The sequence below is a fragment of the Zonotrichia albicollis genome, chromosome 16 (genome assembly GCF_047830755.1).
Source record: "Zonotrichia albicollis isolate bZonAlb1 chromosome 16, bZonAlb1.hap1, whole genome shotgun sequence".
NCBI classification, from domain to species: domain Eukaryota; kingdom Metazoa; phylum Chordata; class Aves; order Passeriformes; family Passerellidae; genus Zonotrichia; species Zonotrichia albicollis.
Genome location: NC_133834.1, coordinates 2,559,576 through 2,583,115, shown reverse-complemented (window position 1 = coordinate 2,583,115; position 23,540 = coordinate 2,559,576). Strand labels below are relative to the sequence as shown.

The 23,540-nt window shown below is 54.9% G+C and overlaps 1 protein-coding gene across 1 annotated transcript in view; it reads right to left on the bottom strand.

Annotated features, from left to right (window-relative positions):
- Positions 1-626: 626 nt before the first annotated feature.
- LOC141730999 (uncharacterized) overlaps positions 627-23,540 on the bottom strand; it is a 69,402-nt gene continuing 46,488 nt past the window's right edge. Inside the window, exon 3 of the mRNA XM_074552673.1 lies at positions 627-4,106. Within this exon, the coding sequence (XP_074408774.1) occupies positions 3,259-4,106 (848 nt within the window). The 3' untranslated portion in view covers positions 627-3,258. The remainder of the gene's footprint in view (positions 4,107-23,540) is intronic.

The window sequence follows — 23,540 nt, the reverse complement described above, 5'->3', positions numbered from 1 at the left end:
TGGATGGGTTTTATGTTGCCTTCCAACCCAAACCATTCTGAGATTCAATGATTCCATGAATGGATAAAGAGAGGGAAGGAGGGAGGGAGTTGCCCTGTGCTGATGCATTTAGAAAATCAGCCACCACCTCTTCAGCCCTGGTGGATTGGGAGCCCAAAAGGAAGCCCCTTCCTCCACTCCTGAGTCCCCAGTGGTGCTGAGCCCTTGTCCTTGCTGCCAGGGGAACAGCTGCACATCCTGGTGTGACACCAGCCGTGCCACCTGGCCTGGGACGTGCTGCAAGAGCAAGGGCAAGGGCAGGGACTGCTACTGAGCAGCTGGGAGGGCCGAGGTGCTGCTGACAGCATCAGCCCAGGTTGCCAGAGGGGGGTTTGGAAGGCACTGCCAGCTTGGCAACGCTCTCCCCACACCTTTCCCGTAATGATCAAGCCACACTGCTCTATTTAATTAATGTTTCTCAGTGGCACAGCCTTCAGCTGCTAAAATAAGCAAATAAAATAAAGCAGAGGTTTCTTCTCGTTTTTTGTTTGCTTTTTTTTTTTTTTTTTTAATAAGGGGAAACTCCAAAGCTCATAAAGTTGGAACCGTGTCCTGGCATTAAGTGACAGCAGGGGATCGCTCCTTGCATCGGGCACAGACCCAAAGCATTAAAAGCAAGGGCAGGAATGGGTAATGCAGGGCTGCCATCCCCTTCCCCAGCCAAGAGAAACGCAGTGTCCGTGACACAGATCAGCACCCCTTCATATTTCATCTCAACGCAATGCCCTTATCTTTGACCCAAAATAAAAATTATTCCTTGCTCAGCGATCTCAAAACACGAAATTATCTACGCGTGCACTAATGCCACGTATCAATCAACTTCAAATGCAAATCCCCACAGTGTTTAGCCCTAATTTTACCATAAAAGGATGGGTCCACGCCAAGCACCTCGCTCAACATTATTGGAGGGAACGGCAGCTTCCATCAGCAAATCTTCTCCTGGTCATTGACAAATACTTGAATCCTCAGCTTTTCCTAATGGAAACAATCTGGCCAGTTCCTGAGAAAGGGTGAAGCACGGGAGGAGAGCAGCACATTCTCTTCTCTCCCCCTTTTCCCAGCCTCTCCCCTTAAAATCTGCTTCAGATCTGGAAGCTGGTGCAGAGATGGGGAAGGAGAGCAGAGCCAGGTGGGAGCAGCCAGGCAAACCCCTCTGCTCTCTCTGCAAGGAGCAGCATCATCCGCACCCCATCCCTGCTGACAGCAGCGCTGCTCCAAGGGAAGCCAGGATGTGCGGTGGGTAATTAGGGATTTGCAAGGCTGGGCACACTCTGCAAGCCTTTTTCTTCCTTTCTGCAGCAGCGAGGGAGCGTTGGTGGGAAAAGGCGCTGTGCAAGCGACAGGAAAACACCAGGGAACACTTGAAGGAATGTCAAAGTGCAGATCAAACCCAGCCTGTATTAAATGCCTTTCCAGGTTGCTGCAAGGCTGGTGGGGTGCGGGTGGGGCAGGCAGGCAGCAGAGCTACTGCAGGGCCACAACAAACACCAGCAGGAGCTCAGGAAAGGCTGAGAGTCCCTGGGCATGTGCCATGCCCCAGCTGCAGGGAGCAGGGTTACCTTCCACTGTCCCAGCTTGCTCCCAGCCTCATCCAACCCGGCTTTGAACATTTCCAGGGATGTGGCATCCACAGCTCCTCTGGGCACCTGCGCCAGTGCCTCCTCAGTGCATCTGCGCCTCCCTCAAGGGGGTCCTTCCACTGGGGCTGCCCCAACCACCAATATCAGTGACCCCTCCACCAGACACAGCGTTTAATGAATTCCCACCCTGAACCCACTCAGTCCCGGCAATGCCGGGAGCGCGGCACGCAACGGGTCCATCCAAATTTCCGCCGCACATCCTCGAGGAACAATGGCCTGAGTGTCCCTCGGAGGCCCCTCCTGCCACACGCGGCCGCAGCCGCCCTCCGAACACTCCGGCTCTTGTTCGCCTCGGCCGGGAAGCGGCGGAGCAGCAGGTATTTCCTGCCGCCGGCTGCCATCCCCGCCCGGCCGGCCCCGCGGGGACCGCGCTGCTCCATCCCTCACCCCCGGCATCCCCAGGGGACCTGCCGCCCCTCGGGGACACGCAGCACCGCAGCGGGGGCTGTCCCTCGGCAGGCAGGTGGCCCTGCTCCAAAGGGACACCAGCAGCTCCACGCACACCCCCGCTGTGCACATCCTGCTGGAAAAGATTTCCCTTCTGCTGTTCCAAGTCCCGGCTAAAACGAGGCTCAAAAAACGTGCAAAACGCTGGTTTTGCCTCGTTTCCTTTGTGTGTTTCAGTGTGTTCTGCAAACAGGGCACTTCCTCAGAGCTCCGCTTTGGCTCTCACGTTCGGGAATAAGAGAGAGGCTTTTATTTTAATAGGAAAACAGGATTATAAATTAGCAGTCAAGCTGTGAGAGCACAGAGTCTTCCTCTTAAAATATCTGCACACGTCGCCTTGGCCAAAGCTGGGTGTCAGCACTGGGGACACAGGCATGGAGGGGTCCTGGGTGCCACCCCTCTGGGTGCACAGCAGGTGCTGGTGGCCGGTGGCACATCCAAGACAATCATGAATAACCAGCTGCCACCACCCTGCAGCGAGGGCTTACACCGGATACCTGATGGAGAGGAAAATCCCAGGCAAACATCAGGCAGCTCTGCTGGCTGCAGCCAATTTTCCTCACTTAATATGTTTCCTGCACTCATCCCCCTCCCTGACCTCGGCTCCTCCTTGGAGCACGTTCAGCCCCAGCCACACTGCTGAGCACAGCCAAGGCCAGCGGGACTGCTGCCATTTCGTCCCTCCCCTCTGCTCCCTGCTCAAGGCTCCTGTCACACTGCTGCAGACCCCTGAAGGTGCCCAGAGCAGGGAAAGTGGGCAGTGATGAACACCTCGTGGGGTGATGGTGATCTGGAATACTTGGGGAGCACGGGGTGGAAAGGTTACATCCATCCTTTGTGGAAGATGCACGTCCCAGACTCTGATCCAGATGTGGATCCAAATTCAGCTCCAAATGCAAATCCAGATGTGGATCAGAATCCAGTTCCAAATCCTGATCTAAATCCAGACACAGACCCAAGCGCAGACCCACATGTGGTGCAGTCCTGATCCAATTGTGGATTCAAGCCCAGAGACAGCTCCAGCTCCAAACCCAGACCCAGGGTCTGGTGTGTGTCTGCAGGGACCTCATCCTGCCCAGTGCCAGCACCCGCTGGATGCTGCCCAGCAGGATGCCCTGCACCAGCACCGGTGTCACCTGTACCTGGCAGGGGCTACCCGGGGGCTTCCCTGCACCCAGCACCGGTGCCAGTCTCGTGAATGTCCCCGATGCCCGGTGCCTGTTGGATGCTCGGTACCCAACACCACTTCCACCCTCCACTGCCCCTCCCCGGTGCCCAGCTCAGGAGCTGCCATGCGGTTCTTGCTGCTGGCTGCCCGGTGCTCGGTGTGCCGTGCCCCGGCTCCCAGCGTGCCATGCCCAGTGCCTGCCCCTGTGCCCAGTGCTTGTTGTGCCGTGCCCCGGTTCCCGGTGTGCTGTGCCCAGCGCCCGCCCCATTGCTCCCTATGCCCGTGTGCCGTGCCCCGGTTCCCGTTATGCCGCGCCCAGCGCCCGCCCCGCTGCCCCCGGTGCACCGAGTGCCGTGCCCCGGTGCCCCGTGTGCCATGTTCCGGTGCCCCGAGTGCCCTGCCAAGGTGCCCGGTGCCGTGCCCAGCGCCCGCCCCATTGCTCCCTATGCCCGTGTGCCGTGCCCCCGTTCCCGTTATGCCGTGCCCAGCGCCCGCCCCGCTGCCCGCGGTGTGCGCAGCGCCCGCCGCCGCCGCCGCCGCCCCGCCGCCGTTCCCGGTGCCACCGGCGGCGCTGCCGGCAGGTGTCGCCGCGGTCGCGGGCAGGCGGCGGGCGCGCGTGCACTTCCGACGGCGCTCGGTCATGCCCCCGCCGTCCCTCCCCTCGCTCCCGGCGCCGCGCGGGGCTCCCGCCCGCTGACACCGCCGAGGCGGCTCGCACGGCGCGGGAGAGCGGCGCGGCCGCCCGGGCATGGCCGCCGGGGCCGCCCCCGCCCAGCGCCGCCGCTGAGAGGCAGCGGGGCTCGGCCCGCCAGGTAAGGAGGGCTCCGGACGCGGCTCCGGGGGAACCGGGCGGGCCGCCGAGCCCGGGGAGGGCCCGGGAAGGGCGGCGGGTGATAGGGGCCGGCGGGGGAGCGAGGGGAGCGGAGGGGCCGGGCGAGCGGGGCGCTGCCGGAGGCGGGGGGGGCCCTGCCCGCAGCTCCGTTACCCCCCCGGGGCTTCGCGTCGCAGCTGCGGCTGCAACCGCGGCTCCCGCCGGGCCCGCTGCTCTCCTGCTGCCGCTGGAGCGGCGGTGGCACCGCCAGCCCGCCGCCACATCCCCTTCCCTTCCCTTCCCTTCCCTTCCCTTCCCTTCCCTTCCCTTCCCTTCCCTTCCCTTCCCTTCCCTTCCCTTCCCTTCCCTTCCCTTCCGCCCGCGCTCCCACCGCACCGCACTCGTATTTCCAGCCCCAGCCCGTTCCGGCCCCCCCAAAGCTCGCCCCAAACCCGCCTCGATCCCCCCCAAAACGCGAGTCTGTGCCTGGCTCGGTGACGTCACGGAGGGGCTCCCCGGCCCCCCCGGTGCCGCGGGTGCGGGTGGCCGCGGTGTCCCGGCCGGCGGTGCCGAAATGCCGAGCGGGGACATGGTGGGTGCATCTTGGATAGATAGATAGCCCTGAGCCCCTCCTGTGCCCTTTCGCTGCAGCTGTGAAATTCCATTTAAATTCCTCTGTGTGTGTGTGTGTGTGTGTGTGTCCCCATTCCCGCTCTCCCTGGAAATGCAGCTGGAGCAGCACCTTGAGCGTGGCGCTGGGGTCCCAGTGGAGGGGCTGAGCTGCCCCAGGGGTCCCAGAGGAGGGGCTGAGCTGCCCCAGGGGTGGCATCCCGGGGGCTCTCCGGCCGCTGGAAGTGTCGTGGCTGACGTTGCAGACCTGCCGGAGGTTCTCACTGACGTCAGAGTGGGATGCTGTTGGGGTGCTTGTTTGTTCCCCACTGCCGTTGATGGGGAGCGGTGCCATCCCTTAGATGTGAGCAGATTTTGGCTTGCTGAAAGCTCTTGTGGCCACTGGCCCTGCCCGCTTTCCCCTTGGCTGCCAGCGGTGCCCGTGCTGGCTGCCCTCAGGTGACCTCCCAAAGTGATGGTGTGGAGGAACAAACCCCACAGTTGGGGTTTTGCATGGGAGAGTGCTCCTCGGGCCCTGTGCCAGCTGAGGAGGGCATCGCTGGTGGTGCCAGCACCTTCCAGGAGCTCTCCCAGCTCAGCTCCAGCTGCCCCAGCTCCTGGGCATCGCCAGAGCCTCATTGATGGTGCAGAAGTGGTTCCCTGCTGTGTGTGCTGGGACTTTGTGGAGCGCTCCCACCCCACAGCTGCCTTTGCCATGGTGGCAGCGTGTGTGCCCCAGGTGGGTGAGCAGCGCCGTGGTGGCTGTGCGGATGTGGCTGCTGTCACCTGTGTGCTGGTGACAGAGGGTGGGGGGCACGGGTTGGCTGCGCGTGGTGCCCGCCGGTGCTGAGTCTGCTTCTCCTGGTGACTGTCAGTGCCTGATGAAAATGGACCTTGAGCTGCTGGGAGATGGAGTGGAGAAAGATGGGAGGAAGCCAAGTGAGATGGAGAAAAGGACGTGTTCCCCCTGAGTGCCCTTCCCTCCCCGTGGGATTGAGGTGTGCCTTGAGGCGTGGTGAGAGTGATGGTGGCAAGGGGCTCATTGTGGGTCTGGGCACCCACACCCCGAGCAGCAGCTCTGCAGCCCAGGCCAGGAGCTGTGTGAAGTTCAAGGCAGGAAGTGAGAAATAAAAAAAAAAAAAACACAAAACCAAAAAATACCACGACTGGTAGAAACCACCAGGGAGATTTAGGGAAGCAGCAGTGCTGTGCTGTGGAGCCCAGAAGAAGTGTGTATCCTCATCTGATGAGGAGCTGCCCGTGCCAGGGACCGCAGACCCACCTCTCCTCTCCCGGCTCTGTCTCTGCTGCAAGCCCCAGGGAACAATTGCATACAGAGTGCTTCGTTTCAGAGCCGCCACAGTCATTTCAGAGACCTTTTAGGCAGGAAAAGTGCTCTGTAGCGTGTAATTTGAAGGCTCTGCTCTGAACCTTCACTGTCGCTCTGCTAAATGATCCTCTGCTCTTCCAAACCTTTGCTGCCTGGAAACCAGCAGCGCTGACCTGGTTCCTGGCCCCGCTGGGTCCCTGCTCTCCCTTCAGCTCCCTGCTAAGGTGAGGGGAGTTGCAGGTTGCGAGGAGCAGCCTGGGGTGGTTCTCTGCCTTGCATGGGGCCTCTCAGATGTCAGAGTCCTGGGAGATTTCAGCCAGTCTTAATCATCTCTCGCCTCTGCCTGAGCTGCAGAGGTTGTCAGAGCACGCTATGGATTTTCCAGCCTGGAGGGTTGAGTCCTGTGAGGGCTCTGCAGGAAAATCTAGGGACTCCAACTGATTCTCCCCCGAAACGGGGGAGGTGCAGAATTTTCTGTAGCATCCCTTAGGCACCTCACAGTGGGGAAAGACCGTTTGTTTTACCACCAGAGGAAATGGCACAACTTTGGTTTAACTGATGGAGCTGTGCCGCCGCCTCACTGGGGGCACCAGAGGTGAGCCTGGAGGTGCTGCACCATCAGTTGGCCAGGGAGTGTGTTATCACCTGGGGTTTCCTTGTCTTTCCTTTCCTGCGTGTCCTTGTTAGCTGCCCTACAACTTTCATCTGCTGGAGGCACACCTGCCAGAGCAGAGTGAGCTGTGTTTCCTTTCACCCTGGGCACTGCCTGCCCTGCCAGATGCAGGCAGGGCCCCGAGTTCCTGGCAGCCAGGGCATGCAGGCAGCCTGGCAGGGAGGTGCAGGAAAAGGGTACAGGATGGGGAGAAGGAGAAACATTTGGACATGAAGGGTTTGCTGTCACCTCTTGGTCCTGAGCTGGGGTGGCACAGTGCAGGCACCTGTGTGTTTTCTCTTGCCTTTGCTCTGCTTTGGATTTGCTTTGTTTTGGATCTGCTCTGGTTTGGATTTGCTCCTGGTTCCTGCTGAGCTGGGAGAGTCCCAGTGATGGTGGATTTATGCACGTCACCAAATCAGACACGCAGCCAAGGCAGGAGGCACCAGCTTGAGTCTGTCCTGGCTGCATCAGCTGTGCCAGGCGTGCTCCTCGATCTTAACCTGCCCTTAAGTCCTGGTGGTGCTGGGGACCCCGCCCTGTCCCCAGGCAGTTGCTGCCACCCACTGATGACAAGACTTCCCCTTGGCTTCCCCTGCTCGCATCCTATCCCCCCCCAGAAGGTCATGGCAGCAGGGCACAAGGCAGAGGAAAGGCAGTTTCCCTTTGCCCTCTTCACCTCTCAGAGGAAAGGCAGTTTCCCTTTCCCTCCTTCACCTCTCAGAGGGATCCTCCACAGCTCCAGCCCTTCCGAAGAGCAGGCAGGATGCATCCCAGCTGGGGTGGAGCAGGCAGGTCCGTGCATTGTCCTGCCACCATCCTGTCCCATTGCCTGCCTGAAAACACACTCCAAATCCACCTGCTCGGAATTGCGTGGACTTGGGATTTCCCGCAGGAGGACTGGCCCAGCTGCTTGAGGCAGGCAGCAGAGAGGCTTTCACCTGGTGTGGAGGAGGAGGAGGAGGAGGTGGGAGGCAGGTGCAGGTGCTGGGGTTCCAGCCTCACATCCAAGCACAAGGAGCTCGCTCTGAGCAGCGCTCACCACCTGTGCCCACCAGCCCCCAGCTGGCAAAAACTACCCACCCCAGCAAGCAGAGGCCACCCTGCAGGATGGAGAGTGGCTTTCTGGGGCTGGCAGTCACCCCTGATTCCCCTGTGGGAGGCTGGGATCGCTGCGGGAATGCCGCTTCACCGCGGGAAGGTGGCAGCTTGGTTTTTGCTTTGGTTGCACGGCCTAGTTTCGAGAGCTGGAATATGCTCAAAGCTGGGCTTTCTGAGTTGCTTTTTTTGGTTTTGTTTTGTTTTAAATGACAGCATTTCCCCTTTAAATTTACATCTCTAGCTGGGGAACACAGAGCCTGGTGAGAGAGGGAGTGTGAGACTTTTATAAAAAGAACGAGTCGGGTTTTATTATCCCTTTGAGACGAGCAGGGAAAATCTATACTGAAGGCATGAAATAGCAATAAAAATGGACTTTTTGCCAAAGCAAAATTAATTGAGTGAATCTCAGTCCTCAAGCCTGAGCTCTGAGAGGCTTATGAGTTGGATATGAACCACGCTGCCCCCTTCCAGGCTCTCATCCCCCAAGGAGGAGAGGCAAATCCTCCCTCTGGTCCTCGGTGTGCAATGTGATCAGCGCCTGGGAGCAAAGGACTCCCGCTTGGGATGCAGTGAGGGTGAGGATGCCTCCAGCCCTGGCTGTCCCTGGAGCAAGGACCTTCTCCCTGTCCTTTGGCTTGGGGATGCTGGCGGTCATTGCGGGGCCATCGCCCCAGCGTTCCCATCACTGTGAGTCACGGCATCCCATCTGGAGTCTGGATTTGGGGGAGTTCAGCAAGAAACAAGAGGAAGACTGGACACAGGATCCTTGAACCCACTGTAGGAGCCTGGAGAGGATCCTGCTGTCTTACCCTGGGCTTGCTCTTATTGATCATTTTCTTCCCTAATGTCTGCATCCTGCTCTTGCTGCACTCTGGGGTCTGGCTCTCCAAGGTGCTTTCTGGGCAAATCCTTCACAGAAAAGGAAACCTCTCTCCTTTCTCCTGGGTTTTGTTCTTCTCTACGTCACATGCAGTGGCACTGGCTCTGCTTTCCCCAGTTTTGGGGGGAGGTGGCAGGAGGAGCCGCTGGACAGAGCAGCAGGGGAAAGGCAGATTCTTTTCAGCAGATGGTGCAAAGAGGATGAAGCTGTGTAAACCTCCTGAGTCCACTGGAGAGACAGAGATTAAATAGTGAGAGGGCTGAGAGGCAGCTCCAGGCAGGAGAAGGGAGGAGAAAAAAGGAAAATGGGGGTGGAAATGGGATTGGAGAGTGGAGCTGGGGAGAGGAGGGTTGGTTTGAACCGGCATCCCTCTCCCACTTGATGTCTCCCCTGCAATTCGGAGGGCCTAGATTCAGTGCCATAAAAATATAGCCCTTTTCAATCCCTTATCTTGCAGGAGCAGAAACAATTGGCCTGCAAAGAAGGAGAAAACAATCCGTTTGACTGACAAACAAAACCACATTTCTGCACAAAAGGAGGAGGAGGAAGAGGCAGCTGTCTGGCTGCTGCTTCGGCTTTTTTCCTTTCCCCTCCCTCTCCTGTCCCCTCGCTGACGGTGTCAGAGCAGAGCCTCTACCCTTGCCAGCAAAACACCCGCTGTTCTGACTGGCTGGGTTCAATGTCAGGCTCCTGCAGCAATTGTCATTGTCCTCCTGCTGTCCCCAGCCATGGTGGTGATGCACCAGCCCTGCTGTGGTGCCCTCCTGGGGATCAGGCAAAGGTGGCACCCTGAGATCGTGGGGTGCTCCCAGCTGCTGGGAGAGGAGCTTGCTGGGTGCCAGAGACAGAAAGTGATGCTCAAGAGAGGGACAGGGCCAGCAGCTCTGGGGACAGAGGGGACACAGGAGGTCTCTGGTTGGGGACCTTGGGGAGTTCAGCCAGGTTGTGGGTGATGCTGATATCGCAGCATCCATGGAGTGCTGCAGCTGGAGGTGCTGCTGGAGCCTGGTCCCTCTCCAGAGCCAGCCCTGTGCCTCAGTTTCTCTGTCTGCAATGTTAGCAAGGTAACACGCAGATGTTGTAGGAGGGCTGGAGCATAGAAGTGCCCTGTGCACCTAAAGTCATTATCCCAACAAATTGTTATCCCTAAAAATTCATTACAGCAACCACTGTTCCAGCCAAATGGGTGCTGGGGGGAATCCATCAGACAGGCAGGAGCAGAGCCCATGGGGATCTCCGTTCTCCATCTCTCCGGAACAAACTCCTCACTTGGAGGATTTTTTGAAAAAGAAGCTGATTTTCCCCATGTGATTCCCTCACCAGGAGCAGCAGCAGTTTCCTGCCTGGAACAGTTTTCCAAGGGGATTTTTCTCTGTGGGGACATGTGAAGCAAACACCCACGCTCTGAAAACAGCCAAATGCAATAAATACCCAGTGCCTGAACCTGGAAAAGCAGAGGCTGGAACAGGGCAGTCTCTGCAGGGGCTGCTAGTGCTGCCACAGAGGGAATCAACAGTAAATAAAGGGGCAAAGAAGCAAACACTGAAGCCCCCAGGACACTCCTTTGATGCAGTTGCTGGTGACCTACTAGAATCCACTGGAAAGCTGATCCTCCACTGGTGGGTGGTTCACTTTCTCCTCTTTCTATTTTTTGAGGAGCTGTTTCACTCTGCAGACAAGTAGCAAAATAACATGTAAGGAATCAGAGATTCCAGGTGAGTTAATAACAAATAATGAGTCTCTCAGTTCCTGAGTGGTTCTCTGGTTGCCGCAGTCCAGGCGTATAACAGCCAGGCTTTCCTGAGCATCCTCAGCCAGCCTTGTTGAAATACTGCTACAGATTCATAGAAACAGCCTGAATTCAAGGGAATTTAAGAAATCCAGCCTCTACGTTCTTAGATTGCCAGAACAGAAGCTTTGAGGAATATTTGACCTGAAACATTGGAAGAATTTGATTTCTTTTTTAATTCCTGCACCTAAAATGCAGGATTTTTTGCATTTTTCTTTCGTCTTTCATTTCAAGGGAGGAGAGGAAGTATCCCTGCACACGTCAAACTGCAGGAAAGAGAAGACACGAAAGATGACTGGACTACTTTTTACAACTTTGGCTCTTGACTTTCCTCCCCAGAAGGGGAAGATGCACTGTCAGCCTGTCTTGTGATCAGGCTGTATCCTTTTGTTACCCTGATAAATGTCAGCTGACCAGGCTGGGATGTGGAAAAGCTCCATCTCTAGCAGACCTTTGCTGCTTTTCCTCACTATTGGGGCAGGGAAGGGCTCAGCATCTCCCCAGCTGAGCAGTGCTTGCAGGCTTTGCCTGACCCCACAAGGTCCCCATCTCCTCCATGCCCTGCTCTGGTCCCCCAAGATCCTCCAAAACCCTTTCTCCTTTGCCTGCTCCTGCCCCCCAAATTCTCCCTGCCTTCTCCCTTCAGGTCCTTGCTCCCAGCTGGGCTCTACAGGCAATGGTGAGATTTTGGCCTCCATTGCTGATAGGTGAAATGCAAAGCTTGTGCTGTGACAAAGTAAATCTAACAAAGAGGCAGATTTTGGCTCCTGGGCAAGAAAGACCATTCAGTTTTCAGCAGATTCCTGCTTCCCGTGTCCTGCATTCTCTGATCATGGCCATGGGAGCAGCTCTCAGCGTGAGGCCAGGGTTTGGCTCAGCCCAGCACTTGAGGGGAGGTGGCAGAAGCAGAGTGGGTCCTGCTGGAGCCCCAAACTCTCAGCTTCAGACCCTGGGGACACCCTGGGATCCTCACAGTCCCTGGCTGACGGGATGATATTTCCCATGGCAGAGCCAGCATTTGGTGATGCAGCATCCACCCCTGTTTGATCCAGACCTACCTGGAGCCTCTCCTTTCCCAGGGCATCTCCCACCCCTTCCCCCAGCCACAACCACACAGAAGCTCGTCCTTGGTGTTCTGTGTGCTTGTTCCTCTTGGGATTTGGCCAGCATGTGTCAGGGCTCCTCTTCCTCTGCAGCTGCTCTCTGCTCGGCTGCCTCACCCCGAGCATCCCTTCCTCCTGCCTGGGGCTGCTTGGAACATCCTGCTTCCCGAGTTCTTTCACCCTGATTCTACCAGGGCACGGGCGTGTTGGCTGTGGTGGCACAGCCTCTTTGATTAGGGGTATCTCCAAGCATGACTTCCATCTGTCCATCAGTCTCTATCGCTAATTCCTGCAGCATTTACAGCCAGACAGGGGCTTTGGTCATTTGGAATAGTCGCTGGTGGTGGCAGAGCTGTGCTAAATGATCTATTCCACACGTTTCACCTCTCCTCTGTTCGCAAATTGTTGGTGATTTCTTTTTTTTTTTTTTGTAGTTGCATTAAGTATTCCAAGTGACTGCGATTTCCCCCATCGTATTCATTATTCAAAATTGTTCTCCAGATAATTTCTGCAAATAATTCGCGGTCTTTGCTCTTTTGTGAATACTTGGTCTCAGGAATGAGAGTCGTTTTAATTGGGATCTCACATCACATGATGGGTTTTGCCTTCCCGATTGGGCAGGCTTAATTTTTAGACTTGAGATTTAGGGAGGGAAACTGTTGCAATTAAGAATTTGAAATCTACTTTCTTCCAATATCTTTTGTTGATGCTTAAAATTAACAGAAATTAACAGTCTGTCTCACTTTTTTTTTTTCCCTTCTCCTTCCTGGCTAAAAATCCCTGCCGGTAACTTGTTGGCAAGAAACACTTGGAGAATATAAACAAAAAGGTGGCACCAAAACAGCTAAATTTAACATATCTAAAAACTGGAGTGATGATTCACGGTGGTTTGTTGTATATTATTCACCTCACTCTGGTAAAAATAATGATCAAAATAATTTAGAAACTTAAAAAGTCACATAGCAAGGGGACATTTATAGCACTCGGTTTCATAAAATCTTCCATCAGCTGCTCTCTGTGTGCCTGAGAAACATCCTGTGGGCTGGCTGGTGTGTTGTACCCCAGCCCTCAGTGCTCCAGCCCCGTGCTGAGGCTGCTCCCAGCTCGGTGGAGGTGGGGAAAAGGAAGGTTCAACCACCCTGGCACCCCACACTGCCTCGATCCACACCCTCAGCAGGCAAGACTCCAGCTGCCTCTCACAGAGCCCGACTCCAGGCAGAGGGTGACTGTGAGTGACTTGCCCAAGGTCACCCTCCAGCTCCGTGGTTCGGCTGGAAATAGCTCCAAGGTCTCCTGATCCCCCCGGCAGCCCCCCGGCTGCCAGGCGAGACAGAAAGGTGCAGAGTTCACGCGGCTTCTCCGACCGACAGCCCGGCTCCTGCCACCTCACCTGAAACCTCAAACCTCCTTGGCTCTGTGTTCTGCCCTCCCTGCCCGTCAGGCTGAGTCAATAGAGCCCCCCCTGAGCAGCCTGGGCTCCCGTGGCATATTTATGCCTCTGGAGTGGAGCGTTGTGCCGGCGTTCCCGTTGGTGCAGCACCCGCGCAGCCCGGCTGCTGCCTTCCACCAGCTGCTGCTGCCGATTTCCCTTAAAAATAAAACCCCTCTAAAGGTACAGCAGGGACACCTTAAATGCAGAGCCGTGGCGTGCAGTTAATCATATCCTCTTAACGGGTTTATTCGCTCATTAAATATTTAAGACTCGTTTCTCTTTATCAATAGTGTGGAGGCGTGCAGGCCCCGGTGCAAAGATTTATGCACACAATAGGATCGGTGCATTTAGATTTGTTTGAAGGGATCTGAGAGCCATTTAAAAACCCGACCGAGGGGGACGGTTGCTGGTGCTGCTGTTTTCCTCCAGCGAGGTTTCTGCCTTTTCTGCCTCCTGGCTGTGGTTGGAAGGTGGCAGGAGGTGAGGTTGGGGGGCACAGATTGATGGCTGCCTCTGGTACCCCCATAGTTCCTTTTGAAATAGCTGTGCCCCCTTTTTGAGGGATGCTGAGGTCTTGGAGGAGATGTGCTTGGCTTGATTGTCTTGTAGTGGTGAGGATGGTCTGTGGAAAATGCAGTGTGTGGAGGCAGGACCCAGTGCTGGGATGTGTCTGTGGAAGTGGTGTTTTGATCCCTGCTTCCCACTGCTGTCTGTGGGAAGAGCTTTGCTGTTGTGGCTCAGAAGTGAATTCCAGCTCGTCTGGCGCCGTTCGGGAGCCGTCATGCAGGTGCAACATCTGTTGTTCTTCTGTTACTACCTGGGCTCTGCTCTCCACACAGGTGTAAGAGCAGTGGTGGCCGTTTTGGTTCGTAGGATGGGGAGAGACAAACCCCATGCCATCCTCCTGCCTCATCTCCCCCATCATCTGCCCCTCTGCCCACCACAGCTCGCCAGCCCAGACCTCCATCCAGAGCACCTTCATCCAGTACCCAGCATTTCCCACCTTCCTCATGCCTGGTCCCTACGTGGGGCTTTGTGGCTTCCAGCTGCTGCCAGATGTGTCTCTCATCCTGGAGGCAGGGAAGCAGCTCCTCGCAGTGATGTGTGTACACCTGTTCCCTGAGGCTCTGGGCTGTGGTGTGGGGTGTGGGACACGGACAGAGGCCTCAGTGTCCATTGCACAACGTGCCCTGCTCTGTCCTTTCATGGAGAGCATTGCTGGAGCTTGCAGGGACAGCAGGTCCCGGCATGCAGGACTCAATCTCCATCTCAGCAGCCTCTGCTTAGATCAGGAGGGAACATCTCATGCCAAGACCTGTCCTCCCCAGGCTGAAGCTCGGAGTCAGAGATGGCAGCAGCTGATGCCCATTTTTTTTCACCCCCTGTGGCAACCTGGCAGGTTCTTCCCTCAGCTTTGCATGCAGCCAGACATGCCTGTTCCAAAACCTCTTCTCCAGGAGGTGCTGGGGGTGGGTAGGAAGGGTGAGTAGCTGCAGTGGCAATGGGCAGAGCTGGCAGATGCCTCCTGAGGGTGTGAGAAATACCCTGGCTGGATTATTGACAGACAGCCCAGAGCATGGGAAGTGCGTGCGTGCGTCAGATATTTACCCAAACCTCTCCTGCTTTGCAACGTGCCCACAAAAAAAAGGATCTGACAGCAATAAAACTGTCGGGCGGCTGCTGCTGCTTTTTTTTAAAGTTCTATGATAGCTTCTCCCCCCGCCTTTTTTTAATAGCTAATGCATCTGTCACTACTTTCCTAATGAGCTTTCCGAAAAGGGCCTTGGGGACCTCTACCTATCCATGTGGGCTTGGATCAGAGCGTACTCAGGGGAGGCAGAGGGAATTCAGCTCCCTGTTTCACCCTCATCCCCTCCCCAAACTCCTCTCTGAGGGCAGGTTGTCCAGAGGGAGGGGAAGGCAGCAATATCTCAGCACTCGGCGAGCTGGCGTGCACCCCCTGCAATCACAGCCAATAATGACAAAAAGACGGGGCTGCTGCCAGAGATAGAGAGCTGAGCTCCAAGCGTTACAGCAATGTCACAGCCTTGGGACTGCTGCTGGCTGCTACTGGAAAGAAATTTCCTCACAACAGGCAGAGTTATAGGAAGGAGCCATTGATTGCATTAAAAAACACCCTCCCCACCTCTTTTTTTTTTGGCATGGATTTTCAAGGCTTTTTTTTTTTCCTTTCCTCTCCCCCCCCCCCTTTCTCTCTCCATTTGCCATTGAAGTTGCGTTCAATAAAACCCATCGCCCGAGAGCGTCTGTTCGCATGTTCTCAGCAGTACAATGGGCAGAGGACTGCAGTGTGCAGAGCCCCAGCCAGCCTCTGCAGACAATGAGGGGCTGGCAGCGGGGCAGGGGGGGCTTCTAGTTTATTTTATTTCATTTTTCCCCCACCTGCCAGCCCCCAGTGCTAATTGTAATCACAAAAGGCAAATGGGAAGGGACTGGGGGAGCAAGGCTGTGGTTCACTGGGGTCATGGTCTCCATCAGTCATTCTCCCAGCCTGTTGCTGGGTAAAAGCTCGGCTCCTTGGTTTATCAAAATGACTGTGCAGTAAAAGCCTCTTTGCCCAAACCTCCCCCCTCCCCTCAAAAAAAAAGCTGTTTACTGACTCAAAAAGCCTGAATTTCCCATTACCATCCATGGGAGACTTCCCGTTGACTTCTCTAGGCACAGAAGGGAAAACAGAGGGTTTGGTGACTCAGGCACAAACCTGGGATCTCTTCCTCTTGCTGACGCTGTTGGCAAACCTTTTAGGATTTAGCCAGATTCACCCAGGGACCGAGCACCACCATCCCTGTGCCACTGATTGGGCACAAGAGGATGCACCACTTGGCAGGAGTGAATTCCTAATTGTGCCGTGCCCGAATTCCCCTCAGCTGTGAGATGTGACGGTGCTCACCCCGTGTTGCACGATGGTGGAGAAGCTAATAGCTATTAATGCCAGAGAGATGCTTCCAGATCTCTAGATAAAAGGTGCTCAAGGAGGGAAAATTATTATCATCATGGGCCAAAGAGCTACGGGGGATTTGAAATCTGTTTGTGTTTGTAGGATGTAACCACTAAGGAGGGAGAGACTGGGACAATGGAGCATGCACAGCACTAATGGAATGAGCGTAGGAAAGAGGATATCTCTGGAGACCCTTAGAAACCATTTCCCAGTGGTAAGATCTACTTGGGTTGTTTGTTCTTCTTCCCAGATGAGAGCTGCAGTCGTGGACGCTTTTATCACTTACGAGCTGGACTAGATGGAGGCCAGAGAGCGCATTGTAGGGACGAGCCCGTGTGGCTCTCCAGTGGGTAGGTACTGATTTATCCGGTCTCAGCTTCCATTTCTGGCTTTCAGAGCTGTGCTTTGTAATAGGGGACCCTGGAATGGATGTCTCAGGCCTGTTTTTCAGGCTTGCGGGATGCAAGGTAGAGATGCAAGGGCAAGACGTGGGCATCTTGAGGCTGCAGCAGACGGGTTATTCGTGCCTTGGGATACAGTTTGGGCTGAGATGCGGGTTTGGAGCAGCTCCATGGTAGCATGTGGTGGTTCCTTGAAGACATTTCACTTGGAGATTCACTTTTTCCAGCTGATTCACGTCCTCGTGTGAGCCCATTTCTCGCCATGGTGACAGTGAAGCTGCTGAGGCTCTGTGTGATAACGCTCCTAGTCCAGGCTAGAGGCTCCTAACGGGCTCTGAGCCCAGAGGGGCCAGGAACTGTACAAACACAGGTTGTTCCCTTGAGATTAAACCCCAGCTAGGCAAGCTGTTTGCACTCTGTGGTCTGACACTGCTGTACAAAGCATTGGGCAAGCAGGTGAGGCACAGGCAGCATCCATCCCGGCTCTCCTGGAGTGTGCATCCTGGATCCTCACTTCCATCCTGCTCCAAAATCCCCATGTCACCTTCACTTTGCTCCCTGAAACAGCCCCATTTTGTGCTCGGGAGAGATGCAGCCTTTCTCACTGGAGACCTGCAGCGCACCATGCTCTTTTTTCCCCTCTCCTGTCTTTTTTTTTTTTTTTTTTTCTTCTCTCCTGGACACTTTACTTAGCTTCTTTCTTCCCTCTCATTTTCTCTACCATCAAATGAAAGCCATTCAGACCAAAACGGTTCAGTCTGCTCTTTGTGTCTGGAAAACAGAACACCAAAGACAGCTGGACCTACCCGAGATGGCCACGGCCGTGGCAACAGTGGCTCTTTGTTAGCGCTGTTGTCTCTGCCCCTATCTCCAGTGTCTGGGGCCCTGTCTCTTTAAAGCTTTAGTGTGCTGTGTCAAAGCCAACAGAGAGTTCAGCTTATTAATGGATTCGCTAGGTTAATATCCCAACAGTTTGGTGTGGTGGGTTTTTTTTTTCCCTTTCCACCAGCATAATTTAGAAAGAGGGGGAGGGGGAGAGAAAGATAACCCAGACCCATTTCTGGGGAGGAGGGCACGGCATGGCTCATTGCTTTGGAGAAATGGAGCTGCAATGGTTGGTCGGGGCCACGAGAAGGTGGTGGCCCAGCCCTTTGCCTTCCTGTCTGTATGTACATCTCTCTCTATCTCCTTCTCCTGCGGGGTTCCCTGCATCAAAGCTTCTTCCAGTTCTTATGCTAATGAGGTGCATTAATGCTTAATGACTGTGAACAGGCTTGTTTAATTGCACCTATCTGAGCAGGAGGCACGTTGCTGTATAAGAGGGAACGACCATGTAAGCAGCTGCATGCCCTCCTGGACAGTCTTAATTACATGTAAAACTGATGTGATCTAAACCACCAGGCTGGTGATTAGTTTAGTGAGGCAGGTGGTACTTTGCAATTCAGTGCCTCAGAAACTCTAGAGCAAGTGAGATCAGATTCTTTCGTAGGCTATGGAGGATAAGGCAAGCCCTGATCATCCTTGAATTTGATGTTGGGTGGGGACAAGCACGGCATAGTAGATTAATTTAATTAATTTATTGCAGTTAGTTTGCAAAGACATTATCCGCCAGCGTCTGTGCAGAATACTGAGCAGTCCCATTAATGCAATGCTATTTTGCCTGTAAATCCTCTCCCCCCACCCCTTACAGGAGGAATGAGCTGCGATGGTCTCAGCTTTCTGCAGCGTTATCTTGCGCTGGTTGAATGCAACTGATTGTCTGAACTACAAAGGGGCCCGGCTAATGCAAAGCCATCCCTATTGGCACCGGACCTAGATTAATGACTCTGCATGCATTGACTTGGCTCCAAACTGGATTTCCCTAAAGCAGCTCGCTGCTGTCTGCACTCCCATATCCCCTAGCTGGGCTGGGATTGTTGGGCTGGCGAGAGCCACGGGGCTGGGAGCTTGGGAGCTCCAGGTGGGAAGGCTGTGGGTAAGGGGTGCGCAGGTATGGAGGTGCCTGTTATCACCAGCCATCTGCTGCTCATCACCCAGCCTCGCTGCCTGGGGTTATTTGTTTTGCTTTTATTCGCCAGAGGGGAGATTAAAAAAAAAAAATAAACCAGCCTTTATTAGAAATGGCTTTGGAACGGGAGTAAACCAGATCCAGCAGGATTTTGGGGTCGGTTGTTCTCCCAGGATTGGTGTCACCCAGCATACCTCTGCCTGAGTGGATGCTTACACCTTCCTCATTGGATGCTCACACCTTCCTCATCTCCATACTGGACTCTTGGCTGTTACCCCACTGGACCCTTCCTTTTCCCCACACTGGACCATTCTGTGTCCCCACACCAGATCTTTCCCCATTTCCACACTGGACCATTCCCTGTTCCTTTACTGAGCCCTCACAATGGGCTCTTCCCCATCCTCACACCTGACCCTCTCCTGTCCCCCCACTAGGATCTCACTAGACCCTTCCCCTTCCCCACACTGGATCCCTCCCTGTCCCCACACTGGATCTCTCCCTGTCCCCACACTGGACCATTCCCTGTCCCCAAACTGGAGCATTCCCTGTCCCCACACTGGATCCCTCCCTGTCCCCACACAGATCCCTTCCTGTCCCCACACTGGACTCTTCCCTTGGCTCATCTCCCTCGGAGCTGTGCCATGAACTCGGATCTCCCCTCTCCCTGCCTGCCCGGGCCCCAGCCGAGGCCCTTCCTGACGTTACTCCCACAACAACCACTTCCTTCCCATCCCAGCACCCCAGCTCCACAACGTCCCTGCCCAGCCCCTCGCTATCTCCCCGATACCCCTGTCCTGCTCCTCTCCTTCCAGCCACCGCTGTTTATTTTGTAAAAGAACCTGGAGACTGTTTCTCCTGGAGTGAAGCCGATGGTGGAGCTGCCGGGTGGGGGGTCCCTCAGCCTCCCACTTCCACCACAGAAGTTTCCTCTTGGTGTCCACGACACCTGTGGGATTTTGGGGTTAGAACCCAGTGTGTGGGATGTGTTTTTAGCCAGCAGGCCAGCGCCAGCTACCCCAATTGAAGCATGCCCCAAGTCCGCCATGGTTCAGGCTCAGCAGAAAAGGGAAGGCCTGGCCATGGCCGCCACCTGCATTCAACGGGAAGGCGTCAGGGCAGGAGCTGGGGAAGAGGCAGGTGAGGTGTGTGGTGGGGAATTAGAGTGCTGTGGTGCCTTCCACAGTGCCTTTCTCCCACTGGGCACGTTTTGTGGTGGCAGAAGGCTCGGCCATGGTGGCAACAGCAGCTGAGGAAAGGGGGTGGCAGAAGGAGGCTCGAGATGGAGGCAGCTTTGAGGGGGAGAGCAGGAACCTGCTGGATTTTGGTGGGAACCCTCCCTCCATGTGAGCTAGCCCTGCTCAGAGGGGCTGCAGCCACCTGGCTCCCCATGGGAAGAACAAGCAGCTCCACTGCCATCTGCCCTCCCCTCGCCCACTCCATGCTGGCTGTTCCCCCATTGTCCCACCAAGACATTTTCCTGCACCAACGCTTGGCCTTGCAATGGCCTCGAGGCAGGTTTTGGGTGGAAAAGCAGACTTTCCTTCCCAGAAAATCCACCTCGAGCACATGGTGGTGGCACCAAGGCAGCCCCTGAGCCTCGTGATCTTGCTGATCCCAGGTACTACTCAAGACCTCACTGTGGTGGCAGTGGCATGGCCACCCTCAGTGCCACCCCTGTGAGTGGGACAAGCAGCCTGAGACACGCCATCCCTGTGAAATCAGGAGTGTTTTGCTCTCCTGAGGGATGCTGCAGAAACCGGTGCCACGTCAGGGTGCATCCCCTGCGGGGGGGCTCAGCCTTGCCTCGTCTGTGGGCGAAACACCCTCGCACTGAACCCCCAGCCTGAGCAAAACCTTTTTTTAGCACTCCCCTATTTGCCAAGCGTACTTCCTTTCTTTTGATTCTTGCCACCTACATACAGTCTGACTGCAACGGCAAAAAAAAAAAAAAGAGAAAAAAAAAGGGGGGGGGGGGAAAGAATTGCAACATTCAGTCGAAGGCTTTTCTGTCTAATGACGTTAAATTTATTAACCAAAACTCCAGCTGCACCAGGCTGGGATCTAATAATATTCAGGCTATGGAGACATCAAGTAGAAAGAAGCTTAAAGCCCTTTTTATTTCACAGTAAAACTGTCAGTAAATAACTGGATTGTCTTGAGACTGAGAAAATGGGGATTTATCTTCCTGAACATGAAAAGTGTGCTTATTTTTTTTTATCAGCTTCAAAAAGCCCAAGCAACCTTGATTTTCCTTCCACACCGTTCTCAGCTGCTCTGCCAAGCCCCAAAACCACACAAATCAAGAGACAGGCTCTAAAGATATTTTTAATTAAATTAATTCCTTTTCCTTCCTTCCCCATTTCTCCCTTGTCCCCTCCTCCATCCTCTCTTTCTCTCTCCCTGTGTCCCCAGCTAATGACTTCTAAGCACTGTGACATTTCAGCACTGGCTGTCACTAACACCACACCTCCGTGCTGGTTATAAATTGGGCACAGAGACATAAAATTCCCCGCAGAAGGTCCCCGTTTGATGATATTCTCCGAGGTAAACCTCCAATAGCTCCCTGTTTTCTTTAATAACGCTAATAGGCATAGATTAATTAAACTGTTATATTACTTCCTTCTTTCTACCAGCACCAGTTAGAAATCTTATTACCTGCTCCTCTCCGCTTGCCTTTTCCCCAAGGTGGTTATATTCCAACCAGTTACCAAGGTTTCTCAGAGCCTGTAGCACAAGGTGAAATGGCAGATCCAGCATTCTGTGGATCCTGCTCCCAGCCCTTAGCTCCCAAACCCCACCGACCTCGGCAGAGCCCGGGCGGGTGTAACCGGGGTCAGGATTAAGCCCGGTTTGTCTGAAGAGGTTCTGTCTTGAAAGCAACAGCAGGGCTATTGTTGAGTCTGGATGCCCCCTCTAAAAGGGACCACAGCTGTAGGAAAGGGAATTGTATACATCCATCAACTCCTCCAGGGCCTCAGGATGTATTAGTTAAGATTGTGGGATAGCATGTCTCGGCTCCACTGAAGGGCTCCTTTGAATGACATGTTGGATATACTGTTGCACATCTGGCTGCTGTATTATTGAATTGCTCTATGGTTGCATTTTCCAGACCACGGGAATGTGTTGGTTCAGGAGTGTGGGGGGGGAAAGGATGAAGGGGACAACATGTGGGAAAATTAGAGGGATGCATCCCGCAGGGTGGGGTGGGTTTGGATGGAGCCGCGTGGTGGAGGCGGGGAGGGAGCGGGGGGAGCAGGCAATGCTTTCACACAAAATGCCGTGTTGCCATTTGAAATCCACTCCAGAGCTTCCTGCTCTAATTAAATTTGTCACCATCGTTACTATAATGCCTGCCATTCCTCCGGTGCTTTTTGTTCTCTGGGATCCCAAAACATGACAGAGGCAAGGGCAGATCCTCTGTGTTTCCTCTGCGGGAGCTTTTTCAGAGCAGAGCAGGGAAAATGCAGCTGTAGGAGCTGCTTTGGGAGCACAGCCACTCCTGGTTTGGGGACACTGAAGTGAGGGACACTGAGCCTGAGGAGTCTGGGCAACTCTTGATGGCCTTTTCCAACCTTAATGATTCTATAAGGTGTCTCCTGGGACTGCTGATTTGCAGGAGCTTGGGTGAGTGCCTTGGGAATGCCTGTTAAACCCAGGAGCCCTTCCTGGGCTCTCACTTGGCTCATCCTGTTCTCAGCCCCTCTGGACCCCTCTGTCCCCACTGCCACCCATGCTCCTGGCACCACGTGTGCCCGCTGGCCACTGCCAGCCTGCCATGAGATGCTGGGTACGGCTGCTCTGCGCCGCACTGGGGCAGGAGGAATTCACTAATTACTCGCAGCTCTTAATATGGCCCCTGAACGCTGCCAGAGCGGCGTGAAGGGCTCAGAGCAGGAGACACAACCTGCTCCATCGTGTCTTCTGTGTCAGCTTGCAGCGAACTGAATGCAAAAAGGCTGTCTGAGCTGAAAACAGCAGAGCCCTTGGAAATTTAAAGGTGCAGAGCACAGAAAACAAAGGCGTTTACGCTGCTGAATATTCATCCCGGCGTCTGATCCTGCCAGGAGCAAAGCCTGCACAGCTCCCGTGAAAGCTGATGGGAGGGAACCTTGGTCTCAACCTCATCTTGGGCTCCAGCCCAAATCTGAGGGGGGAGAGCAAATTAGTCCTTAATGCACATATATCTTAGACTAAAACCTGATAAGGGAACTCTCCTATGTTAATTTACCTGAGTTATTTGCTATACTGATTGCTGAAGGTACTCTGATTAGCGCATGAAATATTTCTATACCTTCGGTCTGATTAACCCATATCTGCAAAATAAATATTTGTCTCATTATAGTTATGCGATCGTGCAATCAAAGACCCTATCATAATGGGAAAGGGGATTGAGTATCCGTGTGAAAAAGGCAGGGAATGGCGACACAGAACGAGCGGGTTGGAGAGCAGGGAGGTGAGGAGCAGGGGCACGGCTGCAGGGGGAGGCTCAGGGGTCCCAGCCCCCGGCTGGGGGGGTGGAAATGCCGGGGAGGGCACGATTCTGCTCCCGTTTCACCGGTGCTAATTGGGACTAATTCCGTTTGACTCAGCAGCGTTGCGCCAGTCCCGGCGAGAGGAGGGTCAGACCTTGGGAATCACAGGGGTGAGTCCCAGCAGGCTCCCAGCCTCCAGCTTTTTTGAAACAGAAGCAGGGAGTTCCCGGCAGCGCGGTGCGTGTGCCAGTCTCCCAGACGAGCTCTTAAAATAGCCCAGCGCACCAGGCTGTGGCACCGGGGGAGAGCGCGGAGGATGAAGTGTTCCGTCTTCCTGGCCCAGATCCGGGGAGAGGAGGGGTTGGCAGCTCCCTGCCCAAGGCAAAGGTGCTTTACAGTGCCATTTGGGGACGAGGGCACTTGTCACCCTTCAACCAGGCGGCAGGGAGCAAAGGAGTCGCCAGCCAGCGCTGCCGGCTCTGCTGAGCATGCTGGACATCCTCCCTCAGCCATGGGAGCTGTAAGTCATCTGGAGGAGAGGATCCCCCCTCTGCTGTTACAGGGCTGTTTTGCATATGCTCCGTTAGGAAAAGAGGAGTTTTATTGTGGCTGTGCAGAAGAGCTAAGTCAAGAGGTTGCTTTATGGCTCGTGGATCCCAGCGTGGAGAGGCAGGCGTCCCAGATGCAGCATATAGCAAA